Source organism: Alligator mississippiensis, chromosome 4 (genome assembly GCF_030867095.1).
Source record: "Alligator mississippiensis isolate rAllMis1 chromosome 4, rAllMis1, whole genome shotgun sequence".
NCBI lineage: Eukaryota > Metazoa > Chordata > Crocodylia > Alligatoridae > Alligator > Alligator mississippiensis.
In genome coordinates, this window is record NC_081827.1 from 245722967 (window position 1) to 245738595 (window position 15629).

At 43.8% G+C, this 15629-nt stretch overlaps 1 protein-coding gene across 1 annotated transcript in view; it reads left to right on the plus strand.

Annotated features, from left to right (window-relative positions):
• Nucleotides 1-397: 397 nt before the first annotated feature.
• Nucleotides 398-15629, plus strand: part of HACD2 (3-hydroxyacyl-CoA dehydratase 2) — a 46786-nt gene continuing 31554 nt past the window's right edge. Inside the window, exons 1-3 of the mRNA XM_006259416.4 lie at nucleotides 398-544; nucleotides 13895-14012; nucleotides 14461-14479. Coding sequence (XP_006259478.1) covers nucleotides 420-544; nucleotides 13895-14012; nucleotides 14461-14479 — 262 coding nt within the window. The 5' untranslated portion in view covers nucleotides 398-419. The remainder of the gene's footprint in view (nucleotides 545-13894; nucleotides 14013-14460; nucleotides 14480-15629) is intronic.

Sequence of the window (15629 nt, forward strand, 5' to 3'; positions counted from 1 at the left end):
ATGCAGGGAAGGAGCAGCTGAGGGACCCACTTGTCCCCCTCAGGGCCAGGGTGGAGGGAGGCCCTTGCCTTCCCTGAAGGGCCTCAGGGAGGAACTAAGGGCAGCCTTGCCCGCTTCAAAGATGGCGGCGGGCGCTTCAGGAAGTAGAGGCAGCCGGGAGGGAGGAACTAAGGGCAGCCTGCCCACTTCCAAGATGGCGGCGATCACTTCAGGAAGTAGGGGCTCCCGGGGAGGGAGGAACTAAGGGCAGCTCTGCCCGCTTCCAAGATGGCGGCAAGCGCTTCAGGAAGGCAGGGAGGGAGGAACTAAAGGCAGCTCTGCCCGCTTCCAAGATGGCGGCGAGCGCTTCAGGGCGCGCTGGGCGGGGGGCGGGGGGCGGAGCCGTGCAGGGGGCCCGCCCCAGGCCCGGGGGAGGCAACATGGCGGCGCCGAGCGGCGGGCGGGCGGACAACGGCTACGGGGGGCAGGCGGCCCGCAGGAGGAAGGGCCCGAGCGCCCTGGCCACGGCCTATCTCGTCATCTACAACGTGGTGATGACGGCGGGGTAAGAGTGTGAGCGCGTGTGCGTGCGAGAGTGCGAGTGTGCGTGCACGTGTGCGTAAAAGTGTGTCTAAGCATGTGTGTGTAGGGGTGTGTGTGTGCATGTATCAGTGTGTGTGTAAGAGTGAGCATGTGTGTGTAAGAGTGGGGGTGTGTGGAAGGGTGTGAGTGCGTGCATGTGTATGTATCAGTGTGCATGCATGTGCGTATATGTGCGTGCACACGTGTGTAAGAGTCAGCATGGTGTGGGTGCGTGTGCGTGTGTGAGAGCGTGTGGGTGTGCGTGCGTGTAAGGTGTGCATGTGTTAGTGCATGCGTGTGCATACGTGCATGCATGTGTGATTGTGCGTGTGTAAGAGCGTGCGTGTGTGTGTGCGTCTCCCCCTGCCCCTTTCTTTCCCTTGCTGGGCTCTTGTCCCCGAGCTTGAGCCCCCGGACGTCGGCGGGACCGGGACCCGGACCCGGCTGCGCGCGCCATGGAGGAGGGGGAGGAGGGCTCCTGGGTTCGCAGGGCGGCGCCGAGCCAGGACCGGTCGTGTAAGAGCAACCAGCCTGGGGAGAGGTTGGCGCGGCGAGGTGCGCGTCCCCCGTCCCCAACTGGGATTTGAAGCGCGTTCAAAAATAGTCGGTCCCGTTGTGAGCTTTGCGGGGGAAGAATTGCTCCAATCATCAAAAAATAAATTCCCCAAACCAGTAGTAAAAGCTACAAATCGGGTGCCTTAAATCTGTCGCGTCTGCCGAGGTTATGAAAGCGCGGCCGGGGCAGGAGCCCAGAGTCGCGGTTCTGCAGTAAATCCCTAGCAGGACGCTGTTTAAAATGCACGAAGCCTGGTGAATGCAGGGTGTCTTCGTTGGGGAGTATTAATAATTAATTTTGAAAAATGTGAAGCTAAACGGCTGCGAGGGGCTGGCGAGACGTGGATGTAGAAGCAGCTCCCCTCTGGGTGAAGGGGAGACGGGGCTGTGCTGGGCACGCGCTGCTCTGGGCGTCCTTTGATCCCTTGCGAAGTGGAAGCTAAGCAGGCGTGGCGGCTCGTGGTGTATATTGATAACCTTTACCCCGCAGTATATTGCTAACTCTGGAGTAAGGAGATCTGTCTGGGGGATTTGGGATCAAGATCACATGTTTAAATTCCTACTGGAGCTTATTCCATATTAATTTTCTCACGTAGATGAGCCTGTAGCGCACAAGTTGAATGCAGCAAAGACTGTCTTAATCTTTTTATGCTGCGCCCAGCAAAACCGGGTCTTGGATTCATGACGGGGCTTCTTGGGTGTCGGTGCAGTGCAAATGTGGGATGGTATCAAGCCAGGACACCTTGAGGGAGATTTTAAAGAGTCTTGCTGAAACATTCATAGAATAAAAATCTTCACTTGCGAGTGGGGCAGGAAGAGAGAGAAACCGTAACCTCAGTCCTGACTCGGGCTGTTTGCTTCCAGGCAGACACATGCGACTAGTCTTGCTCTCCTGGAGAAAAATGTCTTCATTTGGGATTAGCAGATAACACACTGTAGAAGATCTGATTATACTACGAGATCTGTGTATACTATGAGAGTGCCGGGTGGATCGATTCATTATTAAAATGGCCTCGGTCGTTCTCATTAGCAGCAGAGGTGGCATGAGATTTCAACCTGCTCTGTAGTTTTATTTTTCCTTACACACCTGTGTGCTTTAAGAGGGTCCGACCCATTTCAGGTGCGGGTAGCTCGGTGTACGCCTGCTGTGACAGCTGCAGGAGATGTGCTTTTGAAATAGTGGACTCGCAAGCTGATTACACAATGGATATTGCTGTTCAATATTTAAATGTAGGAGCAATAACTAACCCTCAGGATTAGAAGACAAGGACTCCTTGCTCTTTCAGTTATGATGTTCCTGCACGACTAGCAAAGTTAACCTCTCTGAGCTTCACTCATCCTCTATTTTATAAATGAAAAAATGCTTTCCTGCCTTGCTTTGCCTATTGTGAGATTGAAGTCATTTAAACTTGTAATTTGCGTTGAAAATCTCCGGTGAAAGGTGCAGTAGAAATGCAAACGATGAAAAATGCTGGGAAGTAATACACTTTCAAATTTCATTCCTTAAAAAAGTGTGTTATGATGTCTGTGGGGAAATGGCCAAAGGATCTGGATGGTTCCTTGCTATTTTTAAATTCTTTATCCAGTCACTTCCTAATTTTGGCCAAATGCCCCAAGAAATGCCTCTCTCTAGATGGGATGCGGCATGAAGAATCTCAGAAAGGCTCTCATCCTATGGGAGGCTATGGAGAAGGATGGTCAAGTAATTAGGACTTTAGCTGGAACTCGGGGAAACCTGGGTTGAAATCTCTTCTTTTCCATCAACTTTCCTGCGTGACCTTTGGCAGACCCACTTAAACCGTCTGCATCAGGATTCCCGATCTGAAAGAAGAAAGGAAAAAAGGAGATGCTTTCTAACCTTCCCCGGGAGTCAGTACTTATTAGAATAGCAATGCTAAGGCTTGAGACATGCGCAGGTAATATGCTCAGGGGGGGCATGTAAGTACCAAAGGGAGAGTTAAATTTTAAATTCAAAATGGAGCACTGCTCTCCTTACGTACGCATTAGAAGAACATGCTTTAAATCTTTAGTTGCCTTAACTGCCAGTAAGAACTTGTTTTACAATGGGGCAAGTGTCGATAAAAAAAAATAAAGTTTTCACTTGTGTTTGCTTTTTGTGTTTTCTTGTTTTAGGGAAAATAAGTAGTCAGATTTGTGTGTGTGGGAAGGATAAACATAGTTCCTAATTGTGTTTTCAAGAACTCCTACATTAAACAGGGCTTGCAAGTATTTGAATATGTTACTCTTTTGCGAGGAAAATAATCTTTGTCATTTCAGATTTGTAAATTCACATCTACCTAAATTTTGGCTCAAAGGTGGTCTGGGGGTGTCTTTCAACAAACAAGCTAATCCCACAGATAAGAGAAGTGAAAATTGTAGCGTATAAAAAAATCTCCTGGAAATGGTGCTAGAATTGGAACAGAAAATGACTGATGAGGGTGGGTAGACACTGAATGTTGGCTTCATTAAAGCTGTTCAAAAATTATCATATTGCTCTCATTTTTAGTGAAGTGTCAAGATTGCTGTTTGTTTAACAGCCACTCAAGATGGTTGTCTAGTGTGAAGCTTTAATTAGTGAAAAGACTTGGGGATTTTTTTTTAGATTTAATTTTAAAGTGTTAACTTGCTAACAGTATATCCTGTTATTACAGACCAAATACCGTTCAGGGTTGTGGGCTCCTGGGTCCAGCTCCCCAGTGACTGGTTGCTAAGGATCGAAGTACACTTCTGTGTTGTCAGATGGGAACAACCGGCTTGTGTACTGACTTCCTCCCACACACCTTCACCGTATTTACTGAGATTCTCCCAGGGGGTTTTCTGCAGTGAATTCAGCCTGATGGGCATGGCTTTATGTAGTAAGAAAAGCAAGGTGGAATAGTGCAAGACTCTTGTTCTGGGCATTGTATCAGCATGGACTCACTCAATGCATATATCACTTTAAGCAGCAAGTAGTTCCACTCAAGTCCTTGGGGACAATTCCTGCTCTTAAAGTGAAGCATTCATATAACTGTTGGCAGGATTGGGACCGTAGTTTGTTGCCTTATTTCCACAGGTGTTTGAGAGGATCATCAATGCCTGTTGTTTAGCTTCTGTGTATTAAACATTTCATCTTGAAACATCTACAGACATGGCAGGAGTCTGTGACCTAGTATCAGTTTGAATAGCCCCTGCTCACAGCCCTGTTCTAGCTAGACTTTAAAAAATGAATGGCTTATATTAATCCTGTGCAATCTTTAGACCCTTTTTATGTAAAACTTTGCAAGACATGTAGAGAGAGAGATGCATTTATTCATGCTTCTTTTTAAAAGATTGCTGTTTCCATTTACTTTTACATCATAATATACATTTTTGACACTCTTTAGAAAATATTGTCCATTTTTTTCCAAACCGTGGAGAATTTGCAGAAACGTACAACTACAAAACACCAGAAATGTATAGTCGTGTTCCCACTACTAGGTTAATTTGGCTGCATTGTATTCTTGCTGAGGCTTGTCAGTGTTCTTAGTCTTAACTATGTAGTTGATCTGATCTTGTTGCAGTACAATAATGAGCCCTAGAAAATTTGTAATGGGTCCACAGAGAACAGTGTTGAGTCAGATCTGGAATACTTAATGGATTTGGTTGACTCTCCATTTCCAGAGTAGCTTATGAGCGTGGAAGTTTTGTACATGTGTCAGGTGGCTGTCCCGAACAGGGGATAAAAGTGAACAAGTTAAAGGGATAGAAAAGCTTGGGTGGGTTGTGGAAGAAGATCTGGGGGCTGGACTAAACTTACAGGGAGTGATTCATGGGGGAGGCAACCTAGTGCCAGATGATGTGGGAAAGGCTGAAATACTCAATGCCTTTTTTACATCAAGTCTTCACAGGTACGATCAGCTCTCAGGCTACTGCACCTGGCAGCACAGTTTTGGGAAGAGGTGAGCAGCCAGCAGTGGTGAAAGACCGAGTCAGGCTTTTGATACGGTCTCCTACAACATTCCAGCAAGCAAGTTAAGGAAGTCCAGGTTGTATGAATGGACTGTAAGGTGGATAGAAAACTGTCTGGATTATCAAGCTTAAAGGGTAGTAATCAATGGCTCAATGTTGAGTTGGCAGCCAATATCAAGTGCAGTGCCCCAGGGGTTGGTCCTGGCCTGGTTTCGTTCAATGTCTGCACCAGTGACCTAGAAGATGGGATGGAGCGCACCCTCAGCAAGTTTGCAGATGACACCCAGCCGGGCGGGGAGTAGCAGATAAGCTCTGAAGAGTAGGGCTAGGATTCAGAGAGACCTAGACAAATTGAAGGACTGGACCAAAAAAAATCTCATGAGGTTCAGTAAAGACAAATGCAAAGTCCTGCATTTGGATGGGTGGATTAATCCCATGCACCAATATAGACTGGGGATTGACTGGCTAAACGTCAGCTCTGCAGAAAAGGACCTGGGGGTCACAGTGGACAGTAAGCTGAGTGTGAGCCAAGTGTGCCCTTGTTGCGAAGGAGGCTAACGGCATCCCGGGCTGTATTGGTAGAAGCGTTGCTAGCAGATTGAGCGCAGTGATTCTTCCCCTCGATTCAGCACTGGGCAGGTCACATCTGGAGTCCTGTGTCCAGTTTTGGGCCCCCCGCTACAGAAAGGATGCGGACAAATTGGAGAGAGTCTGGCGGAGGCCAACAAAAAGTTAGAGGGCTGGGGTACATGATTTATGAGGAGAGGCTGAGGGAACTGGGTTTATTTAGTCTGGGGAAGAGGAGACTGAGAGGGGATTTAATAGCAGCCTTCAGCTCCCTGCAGGGGGTTGCAAAGAGGATGGAGCTGGACTGGTCTCAGTGGGGGCAGATAACACAACAAGGAGCAATGGACTCAAGTTGCAGCAACGGAGGTTTAGGTTAGATGTAAGGAAAAACTTTCTGATGAGGGTAGTAAAGCAGTGGAACAGGTTATGCAGAGAGGTGGTGCAATCTCCATCCTTGGCGGTTTTGAAGACCCGGCTAGACAGAGCCTTGGCTGGGATGATACAGTTGGGGATGGTTGTGTTTGGAACAGGGGATTGGACTAGAAGACCACCTGAGGTCCCTTCCAGCCCATATTTTCTATGATACTATGATGAAAGAGAGAATACTTGAAGTCAATACAGAAGAGAAGAGAAACTTCTCAAAAAAGGTTAACTGTATAAAATGGCTAGAGTTGCATTTTGTTATTAATGCCTTCCCAGCCTTGATTGTCTTTATCTGATCTGCTGTGTTCACTGATAACTTGACTTAAGAAAAATATAGTGCCATGCCTGCTAAAATCAAATTGTTAATGTTAATTATGTTCAAACTTCAGAAGCACAAAGTTTGCTCTGTTTACTAGCCCGCTTTAAAGTAAAAAAGCTGTCAGACAAAGGAAGTGAATATAAAATCTCAAATTTCAGTCTGAAACAAATATTTCATATTTATATAATTTAAAAAATCGTTTTGGTTCAAAAGAAGCAAAGGGAGCTTTATCCCACAGAGAGTTTTGAGTATTTTAAATTAATGGAAAAACAGGTTTGGGAGGAATGGCCACTTCAGCTTTAACTGTTTTTTTTCAACATAATTCTGCATCTTGATAAGATAGGATCTTTTGTTGCTTAGTTCAGAGGTGGCCAGCCTGTGGTAGATGTGCCACAAGTGGCACAGGTATCTTACATGTGTGGCACATTGCAGATTTTGGAGGAGACCGGCAACACAGCAGCAGATCGGGCAGAGAGCAGCACAGAGCTCAAGGTGAGCAACAGATCAGGCGAAGGAAGAAATTCAGAGTGGCACTCACCTGATGTTTGTTCTTCAGCTGAAGTTTTAATGCATTCAGGCTCTGTGAAGACTAATTGGTGACCTGAAAACAGAGGTGTCACTTGAGGTGAGAAAAAAGCAGCAGGAACTGATGAAAAAAGAGAGATCTTGTTTGTAAATTGAAGTTCCTACTTAAGCCTCCCCCACCTTCCTCATGCTGCCCTAGATCAAGCTTGGTGAAGGAAGAGTCAGAGAAAATATCAAACTGTTTCTAAATTTAAAAATAGCTGATTGTTAGGAGGGGTTTGTCTTTAAAGAACAGATCTTGAGAATTAGACATTTATGGGATAAACTGAAAGTGGGGCATGGACTCGATCATTGGTTGCAATCAACAAGAGCTCAACGACCACCGAAGGCTGCAGCCATTTGACATGACTCTTCCTATATAGTATGAGAAACTGCAGAGCAAGAGGATGTCCACAAACTGGATTGTGTTGAGTATGGTCTCGACAATGGTCTTATCCCATTACCTGGACAGGCTTTTATAACTCTTACGTCCCCCAGTTTGTTAATCGTGTCTGATCTTTTGATCTCTTCAACTTACTTTTGCCTCTCTCAGTAGTGCGCCCTCCCCCCATCCTTTCCTCTCACTTTCCCTGTCTCTGTATTTAAATTACTTTAATTCCTTTCTGTTTAGTACCTTTGCTCCCTGCAAGTTTATTCATAGCATCTGACAAAGTAGGCTATCCCCTGCAAAACCTTACGTCTTTCTGAACGAGTCACCCTGAAGGTAGAAGGCAGCAGAGGATGGCACCTTAGAGACTCTAAAGGCGCAGACAGAAGTGACAATTTTCACCCAATCTGGCCCCTGAAAGCTCTCTACAGCCGTGATCACATGTAAGTGTGTGGCTGCAGAGTGCTTTCAAAGGGCCAGATGCTGCGACAATTTGAACCCTCATTACATGAGGGTTCAGATGAAGATGCTCCAAAATGGAGCATCTTTAGTAACTTGTGTCTGCCTGTGCTGGGAACAGGGCTCAGTTTATGCAACTCAGCCCCACTCCCGGTGCTGTCTTCAGAATGGGAGTGGGGGGAAGAAAGCTGAGGGAGTTTGGTCTGGGGCTTTTGTCAGTTGGAGGGTGGGGCGGATGGATTGAAGCCTCCCCCAGGTGTGGGGGGGCTCCAGTCTACCTGCCCCACCTTCCAGCACCATCTGCTCTTCTGTCTGCAACTTAAGGTAGCTAACTACCTCTCTTTGCGCTGTACTATGAGCTAGTAGCCTTAATTCATTTCTCTGAGAGTGTGTGTCCAAATCAACAACAGCGGCCTTGCTACTTGGCTAACACTTGCTGATGGCTTTGTGAATGTACATGAATCCAGACCTTAACATGGGAGGTTCTTCAAGTTAGCGTTGAGGAGAGGTCCGGGTTTTCTGTTTGCTGTGGGAAAAAGTGGATTTTCTCTTTTTAACAAAGAAAAAAGGGGAAACTGCAGGTTGCTCCTTGCAGGCTGGCAGAGTTCCAGCCTGCAAGGGGCTGCTTGGGGCTAGGGGGAGTAGGATGCAGGGGCGCCACATGCAAGTGTGCACACGCACACGTGTGTGCGGCAGCCAGGCAGCAGTGGAGAACAGCTCCCGCAGCTTCCTTCAGGTAAGTTTATGGGAGTGGGGGGGGCAAGGGAGGAGCACAGGACATGCAAGGAGGCACAGGCCACACATTGGGGAGGGGGCATGTGTCCATTTCCCGCCCCCACTTCCCCGCAGATTTCTGCTCCCACAGTGAGGCGCTGGGCCAGACCAGCTCCAGGCAGGAGTTGCCTCTGTGGCCCAGGAGATGGGACCCTGGGCTGGAGCGAGCACTGCACTGCCATGGCTGCCAAAGTGGGGCACCCCCTCACAGCCCACACCCCGCCTTCCCCACACACCCACCCCCTTCCTCACTCATGGGGGGCTGGAGGGGAGTGAGCGGCACTGGTATGGGCAGGCTCGGGGCACTGGCATATCAGGGCTGCTCAGCGCCACAATGCGGTGCAGGGGTTGGACCCGTGTCTGGTGAGCAAAGCGGGCACGGGGAGCTCTGATTTTCCACAATATTAAAAAACAAAATCAAACACCAAAATATATAGGTATTTAGAATTTATTTTATGATAACGATTGAGGCACTGGTAGGCTGAAAGCTACAATTGCTTTAAAACTGTAAACATATCAATAAAATATTGTGTTAAACTGATACCTCTCTATCTCTAAAGATATATAAACATGTATAGGTATATAGATGTGTGTTTGTGTGTGCGTATATAGTGTTTCATTTTAATCATAGAAAAATGCATATTTTGGGTTTTTAATAAGAAAATTTAGGCTTTTTCATTTAAATCAGAGAATTTGTGATTTTTAAACAGAGAAAACCAGGATCCATGGTGTTTAGGCACAGTGTCAAAGCTTACATTATGACTGCTGTAGCTGTACATGTCCCAGGGCCTAACAACATTTGAACTGCATTAACTGTGAGGCTCTTCACTGCCATCCCCTTCATTTGCAACAAACTGGGAATGGAAAAAAGATCGAGGGAGCCGTCGGACAAGAAGCGAGGTCATAACGTGAAGTGTGGAAGGAAAGAAAGGTGAGGACTGAGGTATTAAGTACTTCAAAGACTAGTAGGCAAAGCTTGAATTTTAGGCAGGTAAATACTTTCATCAATACTAATGCACTTTTAAAATCCAGTCATTTTATAATTAGAAGGGATGCAGCCTTTGAGATCGTTACACTTCACCGAGTAAGAATTGTTTCTAAAATCGGCTGTCCAGAAGAAGAGGGAGGCATGCGGGAGAAGGGGCGTAGCTGCTTTGAAAGTCGCATCTACCTACGAGTGTATTGATGAGTGTGGGAACCGAGTCTAGTGCAGAAGAAACTGGCAGGATGGAGTGATTCAATTATGATTTACGCTAGCAAGCCAAAAGCCTGATTTCAGTCATTGATTTTTATCAGCTTTCCACGTTTTTTTTTGTTTTAAAGAAAGGTGTATTTTTTCATTCCTTGATATAACAATTAAAACATATTGATTTACAACTAAATAAGTTTTTACAATAGATTTCGTACATGTGTTGCCTAGGTACACAAACCAGATATATTTATGTATTTAAAAAATATATAGCTTAAAATATTTGGATGGTTAGAAATCCCACTTTTTAGTATGCTATAAAATGGTGAAATATATATTTCTTATTCACTAGATAATTATCTTTTTGCTTGTGTTTGTAGCAAGCTTTATTAAGATGGTAACTTGTATTTGATTAAATACACAAAACCAGCACTTTAAATTTATTAAACAAAACTTTAATAGTTTGGATACAGAAACCTTTTTCTATCTAAGTATGGTGACCATTTTACAACTAGCTCATTTATTAAACACTAATATTAACTGTTATAACATTAGAAGTATGAACTGTGGTCAGTGAATTAAACCAATTATTTCAGGTCACCCTGGGAAAAAATGTCTAGGTGAAAGTCAGTTGAGCTTAACTAATTATGTCTAGCTATTTCCCTTTAAAATTTATTTTTTTCTACCAAGGCTGTTTTAAAAGTGTTCTCCCCCCTTTCAAGTTTCCAGAGTTTGTAAATGTCCCCCTCCTCCCCCTTTTTATTCCTAGACTGGAAGAGAAGAACGAGCTCTCCTGCTTGGTCAGCTCCCAGGTGATTTCTCCGCTTTGAACGAACCCGCCCAAACGAAGCAAATGTTCTTTCTTCACGAGCCGAAGAGGCTGCTGCTGTGAAAGCTGGTGCCGCAGTTCAACACGCTCTGGTTCCAGGTGCTTTGCTAGGGACTTCAGCCAGTTCAGCAGTGTGACTTCCTTTAAAACCTCCTCATCAGACCATGTACTGCTGTAATGGTTCACCTCACGCCCTGAAGTGTATCATGGTCAGCATGATCGATGGGGGTTAGTAGGTGTCGTGTCAGAACAGCATCTTCCTTTTTATGTAGCACCAGATCCTGGTTTTCTTTGTTTAAAAATCACAAATTCTCTGATTTAAATTAACCCCTCCCCAAAAATTTTCTTATTAAAAACCCAACATATGCATTTTTCCACGATTAAAATGAAACACCACTATATACACGCACACAAACACACATCTTTATAGCAGCTAGGCATTTACCTTGGTATTTTGCTCACTAATATTATTAGCACAAATGAGGTGGAGTTAGTGCTTGATCCATCCTTTACTGCCTGCATTGAACTTTACTCTTGGACATTTCTTGCTTTAATATTTCGTGAAGTTCTTTCTAAATTACGACAGCATTCACATAGTCACGATCTTTCCGTAGTTTATCCAAGGCTGTGGAAATAGGTTTTGGTGCATTTAGCGTATCTTCTACACTTTTTATTTAGTCCAGTGTTGACTATTCTAGCTGTGATACGTCCATCAATTTTGTCACGATTTTCTTTTGATCAGCATAGGTCAGTTCTTAATGACTATCTCAGAGCAGTCAACCACTGAATTGTGGCATATACCTTGGGGGAAAATTAGCTCGGCACCCTCGGCTCTCTTCAGTTAAACTGAAGTAAAAGTTGTTACAGAAGTCACGTACAATTTCAACAACATTTTCCTTTATTCTTGGAGTACTTAAATCTTTGGCTAAAAGATGCGTCACGTGAGCGCTGCGCCCATATGTTATAAGTGTCAGGTTTACGTCATTGCCTTCTTCTAAGTTTCTTCTCATCTTTGCAGCATTATCTGTGCCAAGGCTACGCACATGACACTTGTTTTTTATAGCATTTACTGCTTCTACTTTTAAATATTCTGCAGTATGGGCATTTCCTGATGTACCTTTTTTTCTGAGAGAGAAAAAAAGTCCTGCCTTCTGTTGTCACAAAAGCACATATTCCTGGATGGTTGTGTGCATTGATCCATCTGTCAAATTAAATAAAATGTTATTTAAATTATTTGAATAGGCTATATTCAATCTAAAGTTTAGCTTATGCTATATTAAATTCAGATTTAATTTTAAAATGGTGTATTTTTTAAAAAGGAAAAAAATCATTATAATTTAAGTAAAAAATGTAATTTCAATTAAAATGTCTGATGATTTTTTTTTATACAAGTGATTTTATTTACCCTGCTATAGCTTTAAAGTCTAAAATATAAACAGCAAATTAAATTTTGGAAGACCTTAATTTTTGGGTTGGGTTAGGTTACAGTTCAAAGCAAATCTCCACAGTCAATGATACTAGATACTACTGCAAGAGCAGGTGGGGGGAATCAATTGTCCCCGGATTTCAGAGTTCTTCAGGGCCGGGGGATTTACAGGGAGCAGCAAAATGCACGTTGCTTCATACTGGCTTTACAGTTTTACCAGGAGTGAATTTATTAGATGCAAACATAATGAACATCCATTTTAAATTATTGCAGGAATAAGAGGAAGAAGGCTGCGTTCTTGTCTGTGGGCTGAGGCTGGGACTAGGATAAGGCAAGATTGAGTAACTTTTTGAGCATGTAATACGATTTTATAGATAGCAATTTTGCAGAGATCGTATCTATTTGGGTTTACATACTGGAGGCTTAAGAGACATTGTCTTGCCTTTTTATTCTGTGCCTTATGTACATATCCTATTACAATTTTAAAGCTAAATATTAGCCTTTATACTGTATTTGTAATTTATTTTTTAATCTCCTATAATACCTAGGCCTTCAACACCTATGTAAAGAGTTTTGAAGCCAAGAAGTGTTTGTAACAGCATATTACGGTGTACTCCAGTTACTCATGCCAGATAAGGGCGAACTTCTCTAAATGCATAATGATGCCAGTCCCCATTTGGGCCCTGTTGTTGACATTGTAGTAAACTCTGGGCTGTTAAGACTACAGGGGTCTCTACTTAGCAAGTGATCAATACCGGAGTACTTGCAGACTGGAAACTGAGTAGCTCTGCACGTTTTCAAAGTTCGAAGTAGTCATTCTGGGGCTGCTAAAAGTTTAAAAGCAAGGGAAACTAGCTAGTGTCACTGGTGCTGACGCCACGCTATTGACAATACCGTGAATATACCAAGCGTTGGTTGTTTAAATTAAGTTCAGATAAGTACATAATGTTCTCTCAGTGGCAGATCTGCACTTGAATGACATTAGACCAGTAGTGCCCAACTTTCCAGCCCCATGGATGCATGTGTAGGACCACAGTATCTATCTCATGGGGCTCTCACAGGTCCAGATTTTTGTCAGCAGAGGAGCTGCAAATAACACTGTTGCTGCTTGCCCACCGCCACATTTCTGGACCCAGAGGGAGCCCTGCGGACTGGATGCTTCAGCCGCATGGCTTGAAGGTTGAGAACCTCTCTAGCAGACCATCGCACGATTTTAAAATGCTATTTTAGTTCAACCTCTGCTATTATTTGACAAATTATTTAGCTACTCCAGACACTACAAATTGAAATAACCCATTTTTTTCTGTAATACCAGTAAGACTATCCTTCACAATGCATATTTTTTAAATGAGCTGATTCAACCCTGTGTATGAGGTCCCTGCTTCTCTCATTCTTTGTACTTGCTGAGAAACGAAGTTAACAACTCAAGCTGTGTAGGGGGGCAAATCCAGTTTGCTGTAGTACCCGAAGAGACATTTGAACATTAGTGCAGATTTTGCTGCTTATTAATTACGAAGTAATGAAATCTCTCTTAACAGAAGCTGATAATGGGAATTTGTCATCAACCTTAATTATAACAACGTACGTGATTTCTGATAAGTAATTTATAGTTTAATAGAATATTAAGGAAAAACTTTTGGCCTTGCCCCTATGTTAAGGGTGTGTGTGTGTGTGTGTGTGTAGAAATATGAAGTTCAAAAAGTGTGTAACACTTGAAGGATGGCAGATATTTGTGTGTTGCCTAGTTTGTGGGTGTGGGCTGTTGTGCACTATTATATGACTCTTGCTCCTGTCCTTATGAGTTGCTTTGGCTATTTCTATCAGTCAGCGGGTGACTTTGCCTGCCTTCATTCTCAGTGCGCATGTTCAGGTTAGTATCCACTTGTCTTCAGTCTCCTCTTCTCTTTTTCCAGGTGGCTTGTTATAGCCGTTGGCTTAGTTCGAGCATATCTGGCTAAAGGTAGCTATCATAATCTGTACTATTCGATAGAAAAGCCCTTGAAATTCTTCCAAACTGGAGCTCTGCTTGAGGTAGGTATAGTGCTTTTTTTTTTTTTTTAATGTTACTGATGATTGAATTATTGTTTGATGAAATGAAGTGAGAAGTGTCTGTTGAACATCATCTCATTTTGAATAATAGTTTAACTGTTCATTTTTAATATACTTTTTATTTGTAATGGAATAAATTTATTCCACCAGGTGGAGTAGATACCCTCCTTTGATTGATTGTATTGGGGTTAGAGTAGTACAGGAACTTGCTTAAATTTACAAAGAGAGAGAGCGTCAGAGTTGAAATCTTGAAATATTTGTCTGGAAAACAAGACGCTAACACTTTAATACTACAACAGCTAGTGCAAACTTTGAAAAAACCACTGTATTGTTTTCCAGTTTGGATACTATTATGATAAAAGTAAATAAATGTGGTTTAAGGAGATAAAATTTTGAAATATTTCTGACTTGAATTTTTTTTCTTTTTTAGATTCTACATTGTGCTTTTGGTAAGTTGGGAATTTAGGGTTTTTTTTCATTTCTTACTATTTTTCTATGAAAAATCAAATAAAATAAAACATTATATAAATTCACAATTTGCATGTTTTTCCTCAATTATATACAATTTTACTAGTTTTAACTTATTTTTCAGTATAATCACAATGTTGTGTTAGAATTCTAATTTAATGTCTGATTTTTCAACAAGCAAAACACCATTTTAAAATTTGCTCAAACTGAAAGTAAGTAAACATGATAAAGATCAAATAACTGTATCAGGTAATTCATAGATTCATAGAAGTAGGGTTGGAAGGGACCTTGTAGATCATCAGGTCCGACCCCCTGCCCTGGGCAGGAGAGAAAACCGGGATCAAATGACCCTAGCCAGGTAGATGTCAAGCCTCCTCTTAAAGACCCCCAGGGTAGGAGCCAGCACCACTTCCCTTAGAAGCTGGTTCCAGATTCTAGCTGCCCTGACTATAAAGTAGTGCCTTCGGATGTCTAGTCTAAACCTACTCTCTAACAACTTGTGGCCGTTATTCCTTGTTACCCTGGGGGACGCTTGGGGGAACAAGGTCTCTCCCAAACCCTGCTGGTCCCCCCTAGTGAGTTTATAGATGGTCACCAGGTCCCCCCTCAGCCTTCTCTTGCGAAGGCTGAACAGGTTAAGGTCCCATAGCCTCTCTTCGTAGGGTCTGCCCTGCTGTCCTCTGATCATGCGGGTGGTTCTCCTCTGGACCCTCTCAATGCTGTCACATCCCTCCTGAATTGCAGTGCCCAGAACTGAACGCAGTACTCCAGCTGCAGCCTGACCAGTGTTGCATCGAGGGGGAGGATCACCTCCTTGGCCCTGCTTGAGATGCATCTGTGGATGCACGACAAGGTACAGTTAGCCCTACTGACCGTGACCCTGCATTGTTGGCCCATGTTCATCTTGGAGTCAGTAATGACTCCAAGATCTCTTTTTGCCACCATGCTCTCGAGGAAGGAGTTTCCCAACTTATAAGTGTGCTGCTGGTTCCTACTGCCCAAGTGCAGCACCCTGCACTTGTCAGTATTGAAACCCATCCTATTTTCGTTAGCCCACCCCTGTAACCTGTCCAGGTCCTGCTGTAATCTGTCCTCCCCTACTAGCATGCCCACTGTGGCGGGCCTGCATTG